General features: G+C 46.0%; 1 protein-coding gene across 4 annotated transcripts in view; it reads left to right on the top strand.

The window, feature by feature from the left end:
- The first annotated feature begins 11,319 nt into the window (after positions 1 to 11,319).
- KIF13B (kinesin family member 13B) overlaps positions 11,320 to 15,536 on the top strand; it is a 200,931-nt gene continuing 196,714 nt past the window's right edge. For all 4 annotated transcript variants that reach the window (XM_054499490.2, XM_054499489.2, XM_054499488.2 and 1 more), the window contains exon 1: positions 11,320 to 11,452. In XM_054499490.2, coding sequence (XP_054355465.2) covers positions 11,398 to 11,452 — 55 coding nt within the window. In that variant the 5' untranslated portion in view covers positions 11,320 to 11,397. The remainder of the gene's footprint in view (positions 11,453 to 15,536) is intronic.

Genomic DNA, 15,536 nt, shown 5'->3' with positions numbered 1-15,536 from the left:
GACTGCATCAGTTGGGAAGAGAAGAGAAAATAGGGGCTGGGAATAGAAGGAAGTGTCATTTTCCAGAATGAAGTGGAGCCCAGAGCCCAGAGCTGTATGATCAGTATGAAAAGAAGACTCTCCTGGGGCAGAATCGAATGATCTCTTATCTATCTATTTGTCTATCTATAAATTTATATATTTTTTTTCTTCTTTTTTTTTTTTTTTAAGACAGAATCTCATACCATCTGAGCTCACTGCAGCCTCCACCTGCCAAGTTCAGGTGATTCTCCTGCCTCACCCTCCTGAGTAGCTGGGATTACAGGCACCCACTACCATGTTTGGCTAATTTTTGTATTTTTAGTAGAGACAGGATTTCACCATATTGGCCAGGATAGTCTTGAACTCCTGACCTCACGTGATCTGTCTGCCTCAGCTTCCCAAAGTGCTGGGATTACAGGCATAAGCCACCATGCCTGGCCCAAATCTCTACTTCTGATTTTTCTCTTACTGTGGTGTCTCCCCAGTTCCCACTGCCCCCACCACATTGGCCTCAGAGGTTAGACTTCCCCTTTTTCAAACCTCTGTCCCACATGTGGACCAATGTCCTTTCCTTTGCTTCCCCTTGCATAGGTGAAATAAACATAAATTTAAGAAACATTTACTAAACACAAAGGGTAAACCCAAAGAAAACCAATACATAAATAATTTAGTTTATAAAGTACACCTTGCCTTCTGGGCTTGTAAACGCTAGCTCATTCCAAACCCCAGGGAAAGTGGGCATTGCCTGGGTCCATTCTACCTAGCCTATTTTATTTTATTTTTTATTTTGGAGACAGAATCTCACTCTGTTGTTCAGGTTAGAGTGCAGTGGCACAATCTTGGCTCATTGCAACTTCCGCCTCCAGGGTTCAAGCGATTCTCATGCCTCAGCCTCCTGAGTAGCTGGGACTACAGGCACACGCCACCACACCTGGCTAATTTTTTGTATTTTTAGTAGAGACAGGGTTTTGCCATGTTTCGTAAGCTGGTCTCGAACTCCTGAGCTCAGGCAATCTGCCCACCTTGGCCTCCCAAAGTGCTGGGATTACAGGCGGGAGCTACCTCGCCCTGTCCTTAGCCTATTTTAGGGGATATCTTTAACCTTCAACACCCAAGAAGATCCTTCTAAACATCTCAATCCCTTAAAATCCAAGTCAATTCAATTCAGCCTCCTAAACCCACACGGTTGTGACTTTACCTTCTCAGGAGAAATGCAATCCACCTACCACAAAGTGAGTGACGGCTGTGCACAGTTAGGAGGGATACTTTCTGCCTGGGAGATATCTTTGGGGAGGGGCCATGCAAGGCTTTGAAAGCAAGAGCTGTTGAAGGCTGATGGCAATGGGTTCAGGATAAGTGGATAGGAGAGATGTGGTTTTTGAGGTACACAAACTCACTTGAACTTTTTGCATGGTATGCCCCTGAAGCTACTCTCTGATGCAGACTAGCATTTCTTTCTTTTGCCTTTTGTCCTCTTTATTTTTTTGAGCTGACGTCTCATTCTGTGGCCCAGGCTGGTGTGCAATGGCACAATCATGGCTCACTGCAGCCTCAAACTCCTGGGCTGGAGCAATCCTCCTATCTCAGCCTCCCAAGTAGCTGGAATCACAGGCACGCACCACCACACCTAGCTAATTTTTCTTTTCTTATTTATTTATTTATTTATCTATTTATTTTTGAGACGGAGTTTCACTTTTTCTCCCAGGCTGGAGTGAAGTGGCACGATCTTGGCTCACTGCAATCTCCATCCACTGGGTCCAAGCGATTCTCCTGTCTCAGCCTCTCAAGTAGCTGGGACTACAGGTGCCTGCCACCACGCCTGGCTAATTTGTGCATTTTTAGTAGAGATGGGTTTTCTCCGTGTTGGCCAGGCTGGTCTCGAACCCCTGACCTCAAGTGATCCACCCGCCTCAGCCTCCCAAAGTGCTAGGATTACAGGCATGAGTCACCGTGCCTAGCCCTGGCTAATTTTTTTTTTTAAAGACAGGATCTTGCTATATTGCTCAGGCTAGTCTCAAACTCGTATCCTCAAGCTATTCTCCCCTCTCTGCTTCCCAAAGTGCTGGGATTACAGGCATGAGCCACCACGCCCAACCCTTTTGTCTTCTTTCTTTCCTTAGCTGCCCACTGTTTTTTCTTTTTTTTTTTTTTTGAGACGGAGTCTTGCTCTGTCACCCAGATTGGAGTTCAGTGGCATGATCTTGGCTCACTGCAACCTCCGCCTCCCGAGTTCAAGCAATTCTCCTGCCTCAGCCTCCTCAGTAGCTGGGATTATAGGCGCCCACCACCATGCCTGGCTAATTTTTTATTTTTTTAATAGAGAGGGGGTTTCACCATGTTGGCCAAGCTGGTCTTGAACTTCTGACCTCAAGTGATCTGCCCGCCTTGGCCTCCCAAAGTGCTGGGATTACAGGTGTGAGCCCCTGTGCCCAGCCTGCCCACTTCATCTCCAACTCCTCTTTCCCCAAGAACTCCTGAAGGTCCTTAGCTTTGCCTTCCACGTTCTCCCCCAGGCCAAGCTACTGAGCCTCCTCCTTTTCAAGCGTATTGTCCTTAAAGGGGGTTCCCACTCCGTACTGAGCAGCAAAGAGCAGCAATACAACCTGAAGAAGTTACCAAATTTCCAGAAATCTGACCAAACCTCTTAGTCCTTAAAGACCAGGCGTCTTTTAAAAATCTTTGTATCCTGGCCGGGCAAGGTGGCTCATGCCTGTAATCCTAGCACTTTGGGCCTGAGGTCAGGAGTTCAAGACCAGCCTGGCCAACATGGGGAAACACTGTCTCAACTGAAAATACAAATATTAGCCGGGCTAGGTGGCACATGCCTGTAATCCCAGCTACTCCGGAGGCTGCGGCAGGAGAATCACTTGAACCCAGAGGCGGAGGTTGCAGTGAGCTGAGATCATACCACTTCACTTCAGCCTGGGCATACGAGCGAAACTCCGTCTCAGGGGAAAAATAAATCTTTGTATCCCAGGCTCCTAACATAGTTCCAAGCCTGTGATAGGGAAGTGTTTTAACTAAACTAATATATTACTTAAAACAAGGGGAAAAGAGCCATGTCATAGAAGCCAAAGGAATCAAAAGCTTCCAGAAGCGGATGCTCAATAACACCAACTATTACAGAGACATCAAATGAGGACCAAAAACCACGCTCCTGGATTTGTGAAGGGAAGGTCAATGGTGTGCTTTGTCATGACAGTTTTAGTGCAGGGGTGAAGGCAGGTGAAAGCGTGATTGAATTAATCATTGGTTGACTAATGACAGGTGGAGAAGGGAAGCTGGTGAGTGTAGACTATTATGTTGTGGGGAGGGCTGGCTCCGGAGGAGGTAGGAAGACTTCGGGAAGTTGTCCTTGTTTTTTCTTCAAGTGTTACTGTTTGTTCTTGTTTTTCCATGGGAGGTTCTCAGCTGAGGATAAGGGGTTAATGGAGAAGGAAAGGTTGAACGTATCAGAGAATGACTAATAGAACAACACTGCCGTGGAGGTGGTGTGAAGAGTGTGGCAGAGCGGCCTTAGCCTTGAGATGAAGACACATCTACTTTGGCCACTGAGGGGGAAGTTGGTGCTGGATGCAGTCACAGAAAAAACTGTGGGCATAGGAAGCTTAGGGAATTTTCACCTGAGAGCCCTATTTTTTTTTTTTAAAGAGATGGGGGTCTTGGCTGGGTGTGGTGGCCCATGCCCGTAATTCTAGCACTTTGGGAGGTCAAGGAGGGAGGATCACTTGATCCCAGGAGTTCTAGACCAGGCTAGGCAACATAGTGAGACCCAAACTCAAAAAAAAAAAAAAAAAAAAAAAAAAAAGAGAGAGAGGAGACAGAGAGAGAGATGAGGTTTTGCTATGTTGTCCAGGCTAGAAAGCAGTGGCTATTCCCAGGAGGTGCAATCACGGCTCAGTGCAGCCTCAAATTCCTGGGGTCAAGTGGTCCTCCTGCCTCAGCCTCCCAGATAGTTGGGACTACAGGTACGCAACACCATGCCCGGCTTGAGCCCTAATTTTTGTAAGGATGTAGAAGCAGGGTGATCTGGCACAGAGGGTGGTCACGTTGGGTTGGGCTTGAAGAGAATGGTGATGATGGTAGAAGTCTCTGGAGGTGTATGAGCAGGAAAAAGGGTTTAGAGTGCTACTGAGGACCCCACTAGGGTCAAAGATCACAAACTCCTCAGGGTAACTTGTGCATGGATCTGTGACTTCCTCCAGCTGAGCTCCCTGCCCAAAATGAGAGTCTTGGAGAAGGGAGAGTGATAACCTAGGTTTAGGGTCCCCAGGGCATGAGTGGTGTTGATGGCACAGTCAAGACAGAGGTTTAGATTGCAGATGTATTAGGTTGGTGCAAGGGTAATTGTGGTTTTTGCCCTAAAGTAATGCCAAAAACCGCAATTACTTTTACACGAACCTATAAAATGAACCCCGGAGAAGCCTCAGTGTGACAAAGGGGGTGAGTTGAGGCTTTGGAGGCTTAAGAGCGATGTCTGGATACTTGGGAGTAGGCGAGTGAGTCAGGTTGGATGAGGTTGAGGTTATGGATAAGAATGACTGCTTTTCATTTCCTAGGTGGAGCAGCCAAAGATCATGACAAAGTCCAGGTGTGGCCCTGTGGCGGCTGGTTGCTGGGGAGTGTCAGTAAAGGCTGTGGACCCAGCAGAGCACCAGACACTACATGAAGAGGCAGGGCGAGTAGTGGTAATGGTCTGACTGCCTGGACAAGGGGACCAGGGCTTTGCATTCAGGTATCTCTTACTCAGGCCAGTGTGCAAGTTCACCGGCCCTAGGAAGTCTGTTTCCTCTCTGTTTCTTTTTGAGACAGAGTCTTGCTCTGTCTCCCAGGCTGGAGTGTAACGGTGTGATCTCTGCTCACTGCAACCTCCACCTCTCGGGTTCAAGCAATTCTCCTGTCTCAGCCTCCCGAGTAGCTGGGATTACAGGCACGCGCAACCACGCCTGGCTAATTTTTGTATTTTTAGTAGAGATGGGGTTTCACTATGTTGGCCAGGTTGGTCTCAAACTCCTGACCTCAGGTGATCAACCCACCTCAGCCTCCCAAAGTGCTAGGATTACAGGCGTGAGCCACCATGCTGGCCTGTTTCCTCTCCGTTAAAGGCCATAATAATAGTGCCAATCTCATGGGATTGTTGTGAAAATTAAATGAGATCATATGTGTGAAGTGCTAAGTGCAATGCCTGGCACATCACAAGGACTCAATAAATAACAGCTAGAAGAGGTCATTGCTATTAGTGAGATCTAGGCTTTCACTAGGCTTTCACAATGCTGGAAAGATAATGTACCCCTGAAAAATATGTAAGGGGACACGTAGGGCCTTCTTTGCAGAAAGGGCAAAGATTCGTGGAATCAAACAAATTTGTGTTTGCATTCCAACTCTGCCACCTACCAGCTGCGTGGCTTGAGGCAAGCCATTTAATCTGAGAGTAATGATGATGCCATGTGGTTAATATCTGCATTCTCCAATGTGTTAAGTGCCTACTAAGTACCAGCCACTATACGAGGTGTTAGAGATAAAGAGACTTTAAAAAGACACTTTCAGCCAGGTGCGGTGGTCACGCCTGTAATCCCAGCACTTTGGGAAGCTGAAATGGGTGGATCACCTGAGGTCAGGAGTTCAAGACCAGCCTGGCCAACATGGTGAAAGCCTATCTCTACTAAAACTACAAAAATTAGCTGGGCTTGGTGGCACACGCTTGTAATCCCAGCTACTCGGGAGGCTGAGGCAGGAGAATCCCTCGAACCCGGGAGGCAGAGGTTGCGCGGTGAGCTGAGATTGCGCCACTGCACTCCAGCCTGGGCAACAGAGCGAGACTCCACCTCAAAAAAAAAATAATAATAATAATAATAAAAAGACACTTTCAAGCTGGGTGTCATGGCTCACGTCTGTAATCCCAGTACTTTGGGAGGCTTGAGGCAGGTGACTGCTTGAGCCTAGGAATTGGAGACCAGCCTGGGCAACATAGTGAGACAAAAAATACAAAAATTAGCTAGGAGTGGTGATGTATGCCTGTAGTTCCAGCTACTTAGGAGGCTGAGGTTGGAGGCTCATTTGAGCCCAGGAGTTTGAGGCTGCAATGAGCCATGATTGTGCCACTGTACTCCAGCCTGGGCAACAAGCGAGACCCTGTCTCAAAAACAAAAGACACTTTATCCAGGCTCAGAGAGCACATAGTAGCACAGTGTAGCTGGGGAGGCAGATGAAGATATGGTTATAATTGGGAAAACTAAGGGCTCTCACAAAGGCAGGTCTCAGGCAAGCAGGGAGATCCTGACACAGTGAGACTCCATCTTAAAAAAAAAAAAGATAGGACAAAGTGACTTCTATAGCCTATGAAGGGACCATCAGAAACTATTGAATGGGTAGATCAAAGCCATAAAAAGAAAACTAGAAATCAGTTTAGGAATGAGCAGGTTTGCAAAATGTGAGGGCAAAAAATGAGAAACTCCTTATCCGCACAGCTAAAATTCAACAGCTCTATCAAAATGGCTATAGTATTTACACCATAAATACTTGTTGATTTCCTAAGTACTTGCTTTAAGAAACAGGTACACCGGAATGCCTTATTTACTAGTTCTTTGTTTCTTTTTCCTCTAATAGTTGAAAAGAGAGAAACTGGCCAGGTGCAGTGGCTCACACCTGTCATCCCAGTACCTTGGGAAACCGAGGTGGGCAGATCACCTGAGGTGGCGAGTTTGAGACCAGCCTGACCAACATGGTGAAACCCCATCTCCACTAGAGCTACAAAAATTAGCTGGGCGTGGTGGTGGGCGCCTGTAATCCCAGCTACTCAGGAGGCTGAGGCAGAAGAATCGCTTGAGCCCAGGAGGAGGAGGTTGCAGTGAGCCGAGACTGTGCCACTGCATTCCAGCCTGGGCGACAGAGCGAGACCCTGTCTCGGAAAAAAAAAAAGAAAAAAAAAAAAAGAAAGAGAAAGAGAGAGAGAGAGAGAAACCAGGACTTTTCTCTCTGTCTTGCTGGAGCCTGTGCTGAACCCTGAATCCTGTTGATAGTTCTCCAACTTCATTCGGTGTTGAAGCCCCTGAAACTCCCAGGCTGCAGGTTGTAACTTGCATCTTGGCCCTCTGTCTCCCGCCTATCAGAGGAACACTTTCCATGGGAAGATATGGGCATTTCTAGTCTTGGGCTCTCTCTTTTTTTCTTTTTCTTTTCTTTTCTTTCTTTCTTTTTTTTTTTTTTTTGAGAAGACGGAGTCTCACTTTGTCGCCCAAGCTGGAATGCAGTGGCGCGATCTCAGCTCATTGCAAGCTCTGCCTCCCGGGTTCACACCATTCTCCTGCATCAGCCTGCGGAGTAGCTGGGACTACAGGCGCCCGCCACCACGCCGGGCTAATTTTTTTGTATTTTTAGTAGAAACGGGGTTTCACTGTGTTAGCCAGGATGGTCTCCATCTCCTGACCTCGTGATCCGCCTGCCTTGGCCTCCCAAAGTGCTGGGATTACAGGCGTGAGCCACCGCACCTGGCCGGGCTCTCTTTTAAGAATCATCTTCACTGCAGAAGTCAAAGGAGACACAGTAGTGTGAACAGAAGTCAAAAGGGGAAACAGCTCACAGGGGTTCTTCCCTGCAGTCCCTAGGGAGGCTACTGTCCTTTTCCTCTAAATATTTTCAGAACATTTTAAACGGTTTTGAGGACTTTAGAGAAAGTCCTCACTTCTTCTCTATTCTATTCTTCCCTTCCTTGAGCTCCTTAGGGGCTTTCCTCTCTTTTCAGTTTCAGCTTAAGTTTAAATACAATATTTCCATAGAAATGTTCTCTTGTTCTCTTTTTCTGCCTGCTTTGACTCTGTTTAAAAAGCCAGATTCAAGCTAGCACCAGGACGTGCCATTTAAAAATTAAATTTACCTGGTTATAAAAGAGATATAAAGTGACGTATGGAACCTTGGGACATTCCAAACCCTTATTTTTTATAACTTGAATGTAGAGAGGTGGTAATTAGGATGTGTGTTTAAGACAAGAGTACCAACCTGTGGTAACCAGTCTGGGGCCATGGCAAAGGTGACTTCAACACTAAATAAGAGCGAAAGGACAGTAGGGCAAAACAATTTCAATATAAAATCATATCCTTTATGACCTTTTTTTTTAAAAAAAAAAAAAGATAGTGATGGTAGATAGTAATTGTTGTGTGCATTCCTTTTCAAATAATTTACTTGGTGACCTAGCATAATGGGTCACACCTGTAATTCTAACACTTTGGGAGGCTGAGGTGGGAGGATCACTTGAGGCCATGGGTTCAAGACCAGAGTGGGTAACATAGTGAGACACTGTTTCTACAAAAAATTTAAAAATCAGCTGGGCATGGTGGTGCATGCTTGTAGTCCCAGCTACTTGGGAGGCTAAGGTGGGAGGATCACTTGAGCCTGGGAGGTTGAGGCTGCAGTGAGCTAAGATGGTGCCACTGTACTCCAGCCTCGGCACAGAATGAGACCCTGTCTCAAAAAAATATATACTTGCTAAAATTAAGAAGCTGTCATAGTGTCAAACACTGAGATTGGCAATCCTAATTTGGTTATCCTGATGTTGTTTACTTTATTGGGCTGTGAAAATCAAAGGACCTGCTGCACTAAACCCACTGCTAGTCTAGATGAGACCTCCTGAAGTGCAGAGGCAGTGCCCCTAAGAAAGAAATTTCCTTTTTTAAAAAAGAGGGCCTTCTGGGGTAGCATTTTCTATTTTTAACCTTTTTTGAAATTTTGATAAAAAACGCGTAACATAAAACTTACTATTGGCCAGGCACAGTGGCTCACACCTGTAATCCCAGCATTTTGGGGGGGCTGAGGTGGGTGGATCACTTGAGGTCAAGAGTTTGAGACCAGCCTGGCCAACATGGTGAATCCCCATCTCTGTTAAAAATATAAAAATTAGCTGGGTGTGATGGTGCACACCTGTAATCCCAGTCACTCTGGAGGCTGAGGCAGGAGAATCACTTGAACCCAGGAGGCAGAGACTGCAGTGAGCAGAGATCATGCCACTGCATTCCAGCCTGGGTGACAGAACAAGACTCTGTCTCAAGCAAGCAAACAAACAACAACAAAAAGCTTACCATCTTGGCTGGGTGTAATGGCTCACACCTGTAATCCTAGTGCTTTGGGAGGCTGAAGTGAGGAGGATTACTTGAGGCCAAGAGTTCAAGACCAGCCTGGACAACATAGCGAGACTCCATCTCTACCAAAAAATGAAATATAAAAATTAGCTAGGTGTCGTGGTGCGTACCTGTAATTCCACCTAGGTGGGAGGCTGAAGCAGGAAAATCACTTGAGCCCAGGAGTTTGAGGCTGCAGTGAGCTATGATCACACCACTGCACTCCAGTCTGGGCAAACAGAGCGAGATCCTGTCTCTAAGAAAACCCAAAAAACCTTACTGCCTTAACCACTCTTAAGTGGTTAGGTGGTGTTAAGTACATTTACATTGTTGTGCAACCATCACCGCCATTCATTTCCGTAGCTGAAATCTTCCCAAGCCAAATCTCTGCACCCATTGAATAGTAACTCCTCATTCCCCCTTCTCCCAGCCCTTAGTAACCTCCAGTCTACTTTCTGTCTCCATGAATTTGACTACCATGTGTATCTCATATATGTAGAACCATGCAGTGGTTGTTCTTTTGTGTCTGGCTTATTTCACCTAGCATAATGTTTTCAAGGCCCATCATCCATGTTGCAGCATGTGTCAGAATTTCCTTCCTTTTAAAGGTATTTTTAGACCGGACACAGTGGCTTATGCCTGTAATCCCAGCACTTTGGGAGACTGAGGTGGGTGGATCACCTGAGGTCAGGAGTTCGAGACCAGCCTGGTCAACATGGCAAAACTACGTCTCTACTAAAAATACGAAAATTAGCCAGGATTGGTGGCACATGCCTGTAATCCCAGCTACTCACGAGGTTGAGGCATGAGAGTCGCTTGAACCCAGGAGGTGGAGGTTGCAGTGAGCTGAGATCGTGCCACTGTACTCCAGCCTGGGGGACAGAGCTGGATCCATCTTAAAAAAAAAAAAAAAAAGTATTTTAATACTTTTTGACAACATTGCTTGTATTGAAGATACTCAATAACAGGATGGTTGGTAAAGGGCAAGTCTTACCAGCTTTCTGTATTTACTCATCTGTAAAGTGGTTCTGAGTTCTATTACTATCATTTAAACACATCTAAGCAGGGGTCACAAACCCACAATGTCCAGGCGCATGTGTGGTAAAGCCACCTGGAGGGGGGCCGTGGTGAAGTGGAGAGATGGGCCTCTGATAAAGGCTGCTGCTATTTAGTTCCAATCCACTCGGTCCAATATGTAATGTAGGCCCAGTACTGCATGCACAAATCTGATTTCACACTCTGTTACCCAAGCTGGTCTCAAACTCCTGGCCTCAAGCAATCCTCCTGCCTCAGTATCCTAAAATGCTGGGATTCCAGGTGTGAGCCCCTGCCCCTGGCCACAAATCTGATTTTTATGTGTTGGCCAACACTGTTGGGCCAAACAGAACATGTTTGAGTGCTGGCTCTGGCCCCTAGGCCACCTGTTAGAATGTCTGCCAGGGCTAATAAAAAGCTAATTTTAGTGTGGCCTCATTCATTAATTCATGCAATTAATGTTTATGGGTCTCTACTAAAGGCTAGGTTACACATATGTTAATCTTATTTAAAAATGTACCTATTTTACTAGGTATTAGTATCATATCCACTTTTCATATTAAAGACAAGCCCAGAGCGGTCAAATAAGTTGCCCCTGGTCACACAGTGGGAAGCGCTGAGGTGGGATTTGAACTCAGATGGTTTTCAGAGCCCAAGGTCCTGTCTCAAAGGAGGGGGACTCACAGGACAATGTTAACCCGTGGACCTATGGACACTCCCAGAAAACGTGATTTGCAACTTGTCTTGAAGGACGAGCTCAGCAAACAAGGCCGGACGTCAATCCAGGCAGAGGAAATAACTTGAGCCAGGGATCAAACACTAAGATTGGCAGGAAATGAGCAAGAAGAGGTAGCGGGGTCCCTGACGCCATCTATTCAATTGTTTTTCAGAAGAGTTATCAGCTCTTGAAGGCTTACTTCTCAATACTGGCTGCGAGAGCAAGAATGGTGTGTAATTTACAAAAGCCCTCATTGCTGACGGTAAGTTGCAGCAAACGACTCGGGCCCGAGCATTCCCGCCCCCGCCTCCGCTGCGGCCCCGCCCACGACGACCCTGGGGAACTACAAGTCCCGCCATGCAGCGGGGCGCGCCCGGAGCTCGCGCCGGCCCCGCCCCCGGCCCGGTCCCCGCCCCCGGCTCCGCCCCCGGCCCCCTCCCGCCGGGTCAGCCCCAAAGAGTCGCCGGTGGCCGCTGCAGACGGAAGCCGAACGAGTGCCTCGGCGGCTGCAGGATGGGGGACTCCAAAGTGAAAGTGGCGGTGCGGATACGACCCATGAACCGGCGAGGTGAGAGCCGAGCCCGCCCGTGCCGCCGGGGCGGAGGCGGCAGGTGCCTGGCGCGCCCTTCCCTCGGCCGCCGTGGGGGGTCCGGCGGCCCCGCCCCTACAGTCAGCGGCGGGGCGCGAAGAGGGGCCCGGGACCCTGAAACCCGCGCCTGCGCTGAGACGCCCGGCTCCCTCTTCTCCTCTCCCTTCCCCCCGGCCAGCCCCGTCCCTGGCGCCGCCGGGCCCCTCGTGCCGGCCCCGCTGCCCCTTCCGCCTGCGCCCGCCCCGCCCCGCCCCGGCGCCCTTTAGCCGTCTCGTCTCCCCCGGAGGTTCCCGAGGGCGCCCTCGGCCCTTGCGCCCCGCCTCGTCCTGGCCCCTCAGCCCCGCGCCTTCCCCGCCAGCTGTCATCGTCGCCCCCGCGCGCGGGTCGCCAGCCCCTGCAGCCCGCCTCGGGACCACCCGGGACCCCCCGGGACCCCGCGTCTCGCCCGGGTCGCCCAAGCCTGCACCGCCGTGGCCCGTGGCGGGAAGGAGGGCAGGGGGCCAGGTGGGTGCCCCGCGGCGAGTTCCTTCCACCTGGGCGTCCTGAAATTGGGGTCAGGTGGAGGAGATGTCTTTTTCGTTGTTTTTGGACAGTTGAGAAAGTTTTGGTTTTGCCTGAAGTCTCATTCGTCGTCTCTCAATAAATAGCTAAAGTGCCAAGATTCTTGTGGAATTGTATCTTTCTGACATTCTCTTAACTCTGCAGGGAGGGTAGAGAAAGCAGATAAACCGACTACATTTAAATAATCTGTAGACCCGGGGAGTGGAGAGAACCCCAAAAGTCAGGGGAGGAGGTGGGCTGGGTCTTGGCTTTGATAGTCAAAGCAGCGTGACTGGGCGAGTTGCTTTAAATAAGATAATGTGTTTGAAAACGCTTTATATACAAGGTCCTGTCATTGGGGTCACTGTTACTGTCCCAGGAGATGACTTTGCCATTGATAAGACTTTGAACTAATTAGAATCATTTAAGTACCAGAGACAACTAAGAAGCTGTAGCTTCTTAGCAAAATCAAGTGTTGTTTAATTTTTATGTAGAAATTATAGGTTGTTTTCCTCTTCTTTGCTCTCTTTTGTATACATTGAGACGTACAGATCAACCAGTTGACATAAGCTTTGTTGGTTTGTCCTTCTCGGGGAAATTGGTTTCTCGCTTGGAGTTATCTCATCTATGGGAATTGGTTTGTCCTGTTCCTGCTAGGTCCGATTAAGGCTGTCAGGTGAGTTTTTTTCCCCTAAGAACTTAATTACTTTAAGTTATCAACTAGTGCAAGATTGAGTCCTGCTTTGCTTCACTAATCTCATGCTCTGACAGCACACAATAAACGTCGATGCAATTCTGAAAATTTTCAGAAGCATCAGTTTTTAAATCTTCAGGTATCTGTATTTCAGTTTACTTCCAGTTTACCATGACAGTAATTTAAAGAAAGAAGCCAAGTGAAACATAACTTATCTGGGAATTGATTCTGAAAGGGTGGTTTCAGCACATTCTTAAAATTTCCTTTTCACAAAAAACTTGGAAATGTCAGTGCTAAAAAGAGGCCGCTAACCAACCACCACAAAAGACATCTCAGATATTTAGAGTCCTTTCCCTCTCCCTTTCCCCATTGGTTTCACTTTTTGAGGGAAATTCTTATGCTTTTCACTCATAAATTGCCATTGATAAGGTTGTAATAAACATCAGAGTTTAGAGGAAGGCAAAGAATAATAGTTTTAGCTGTGGAATGGATGTGAGCTGATCCTTGGGTTCAACAATCATTTTGAAATTGAGGTTTACCCATAGATTCCATTAGCCTATATGGAGAAGTGCATTATTTGGTGTAAAGTACCTCCTGATTTCACTTAGTGCCCATTCTTAGCCTTATATTTCCTGACGTGCATGTGGATTTCTTTTTTCAGTGATTACCACACATAAATTTGTTCTTTTCCATTTTTGTTATGAAGTAATTGTTCACATAAATATAAAGGTTATTGTGGAATACAGTGTGGTGGGATTCTAAATCCAGTGATTTTTAAAAATTGGTATCTAAAGTTTGTATAAAAAGACTAAAACAGGCTGGGCACGGTGGCTCACGCTTGTAATCCTAGCATTTTGGGAGGCCGAGGCAGGTGGATCACCTGAGGTCAGGAGTTCGAGACCAGCCTGCCTAACATGGCAAAACCCTGTCTCTACTAAAAATACAAAAAATTAGCCGGGCGTGGTGGCGGGCGCCTGTAATCCCAGCTACTCGGGAGGCTGAGGCAGGAGAATCGCCTGAACCCGGGAGGTGGAGGTTGCAGTGAGCCAAGATTGTGCCACTGTGCTCCAGCCTGGGCGACAAGAGCGAAACTCTGTCTCAAAAAAAAAAAGACTAAAACAAAACCATATTTCTTTCCAGTAATTTCCTTTTTTTTCTTCCTCATATGATCTGTAGGAACCTTTCCAGTAATTTTGAAAAGAATATTACTTTGAACAGTTATTAGTATTATGTAATAGTGTATAATTATGACAAAGAGTAAAACTTGAGTCCTAATAGTTTCTATCATAACATATAAGTGCAGGAAGCAACCTTATAAATCACTGTCCACAAATGAGGATGGGGATGAGAATGGGTTGCTGTGATGATGTAGTTTTACTATGTAGACTCTGATATTTGGAATCACATTAGCTGCCTTTTGAGGAAAAAAAATTTCCAGAAAACTCTGGTGTGTTAAGGTCTTGTGTGATTCAGTGGTTGTGCTTAGGTGTTTGGAGTTTTAAGGTGGTTAGCTGATTTATTATTTAACGGTTATCCTCGAAGTGAGAGTGTTTTAGTCTTTTTGCTAAACTGTATGTGGGTTTGGGAACCTTATTTATTTGAAGGTTAAGCATTAGGCCCTAATTCAGTAACAGGAAGAGTTGTAATGGCTAATTTGTCAGGAATATTTTTCTAGTCATGCATTTATTTTAACATTACACTGACAAAAGGAAAAATAAAAAGGAAAAAAGTTCACATACTTTCTTCATCCTAACAGCTTTTTGTTTCCATGCCAGTTTGTGCTCACATGTGTATGTAATTTTACATAATTTTAATATTACAACCTTTATTTTGCCTTTCTTCACCTGAGATGCAAAGCTAAACAACTAGAGAAAAAGGGGTAAATTTTTGTCACAAGATCTTCAAGTTCTATTTGCAGATATCGTTTGTTTTCCAATGTTGTTGTTCAGACTGTACAGCTAAACAGATAATGCTTGTGTGATTCCATGCACCGCACAGAACACCCATTCATACATTATTAACCCGTCTAATCATTACAGGAGCTGAAAGTTCTGTAGCCGTAATTGGTGGGATTAGTTAGATCAGCAACATTCTCCTTTCCAGGAATTTGATGTTTTCTAACTTTAGGTGGCTTAAAAAACATTTAATAGGTAAGCAAACATTGATTGAGTGCCTGCCAGGTATCTGGCTTATATTAGATAGGATGAGATCTTAATGCCTTTCCTCAAGGGATTTCCTGTGTTTAAATCTGTATAAGATCAACTACCAAAATAAGTAAATATCTATAAAAGGTGTTTGGAATACCTTTGTTACCTACTTAGCCTAAGGGGGTAGAACCAGGAAACGAAAGAAATGAAGATAGAAACAGTGAAATAGATTATTTCAGGTGTTAGGGAGAATGGACAAGAAATTTATTTCAGGAGATATTTCAAATGAATTTACTTGGCATTTTCCAATACTTGATGTGGTGAAAGACACAGAAGTATGTAATAATGTCTAATAGAGTCAATGTAGAGTCAGTGCCTTGGTAATCATGATCTAGTGTCTCAATGGAGGGACTATTATACAGCGATTAAAATGATGACAGTCAAAACCATTTAACAAGGAAGATCGTTTTCTCTGTTAGTGGAAAAAGAATGTAAAGCTGTGTGTGTAACTGATCAAATATATTATTATTACTATGTAAAAATGTATACAGGAATGGGCAAGAGCTAGAAAGAAACATGAAAAAGTGAAATTGATTGTTCTTGTTAGGGGGATTTTACTTCCTAAAAGTTTTCTTAGGGTTGCCTGTTACCATCATATTCAGTTTCTTAAAGCGTGCTTTAT

The sequence above is a fragment of the Pongo pygmaeus genome, chromosome 7, assembly GCF_028885625.2.
Source record: "Pongo pygmaeus isolate AG05252 chromosome 7, NHGRI_mPonPyg2-v2.0_pri, whole genome shotgun sequence".
NCBI classification, from domain to species: Eukaryota; Metazoa; Chordata; class Mammalia; order Primates; family Hominidae; genus Pongo; species Pongo pygmaeus.
The sequence above is the reverse complement of the archived record's forward strand: the minus strand, read 5'-3'. Positions and strand labels throughout refer to the sequence as shown.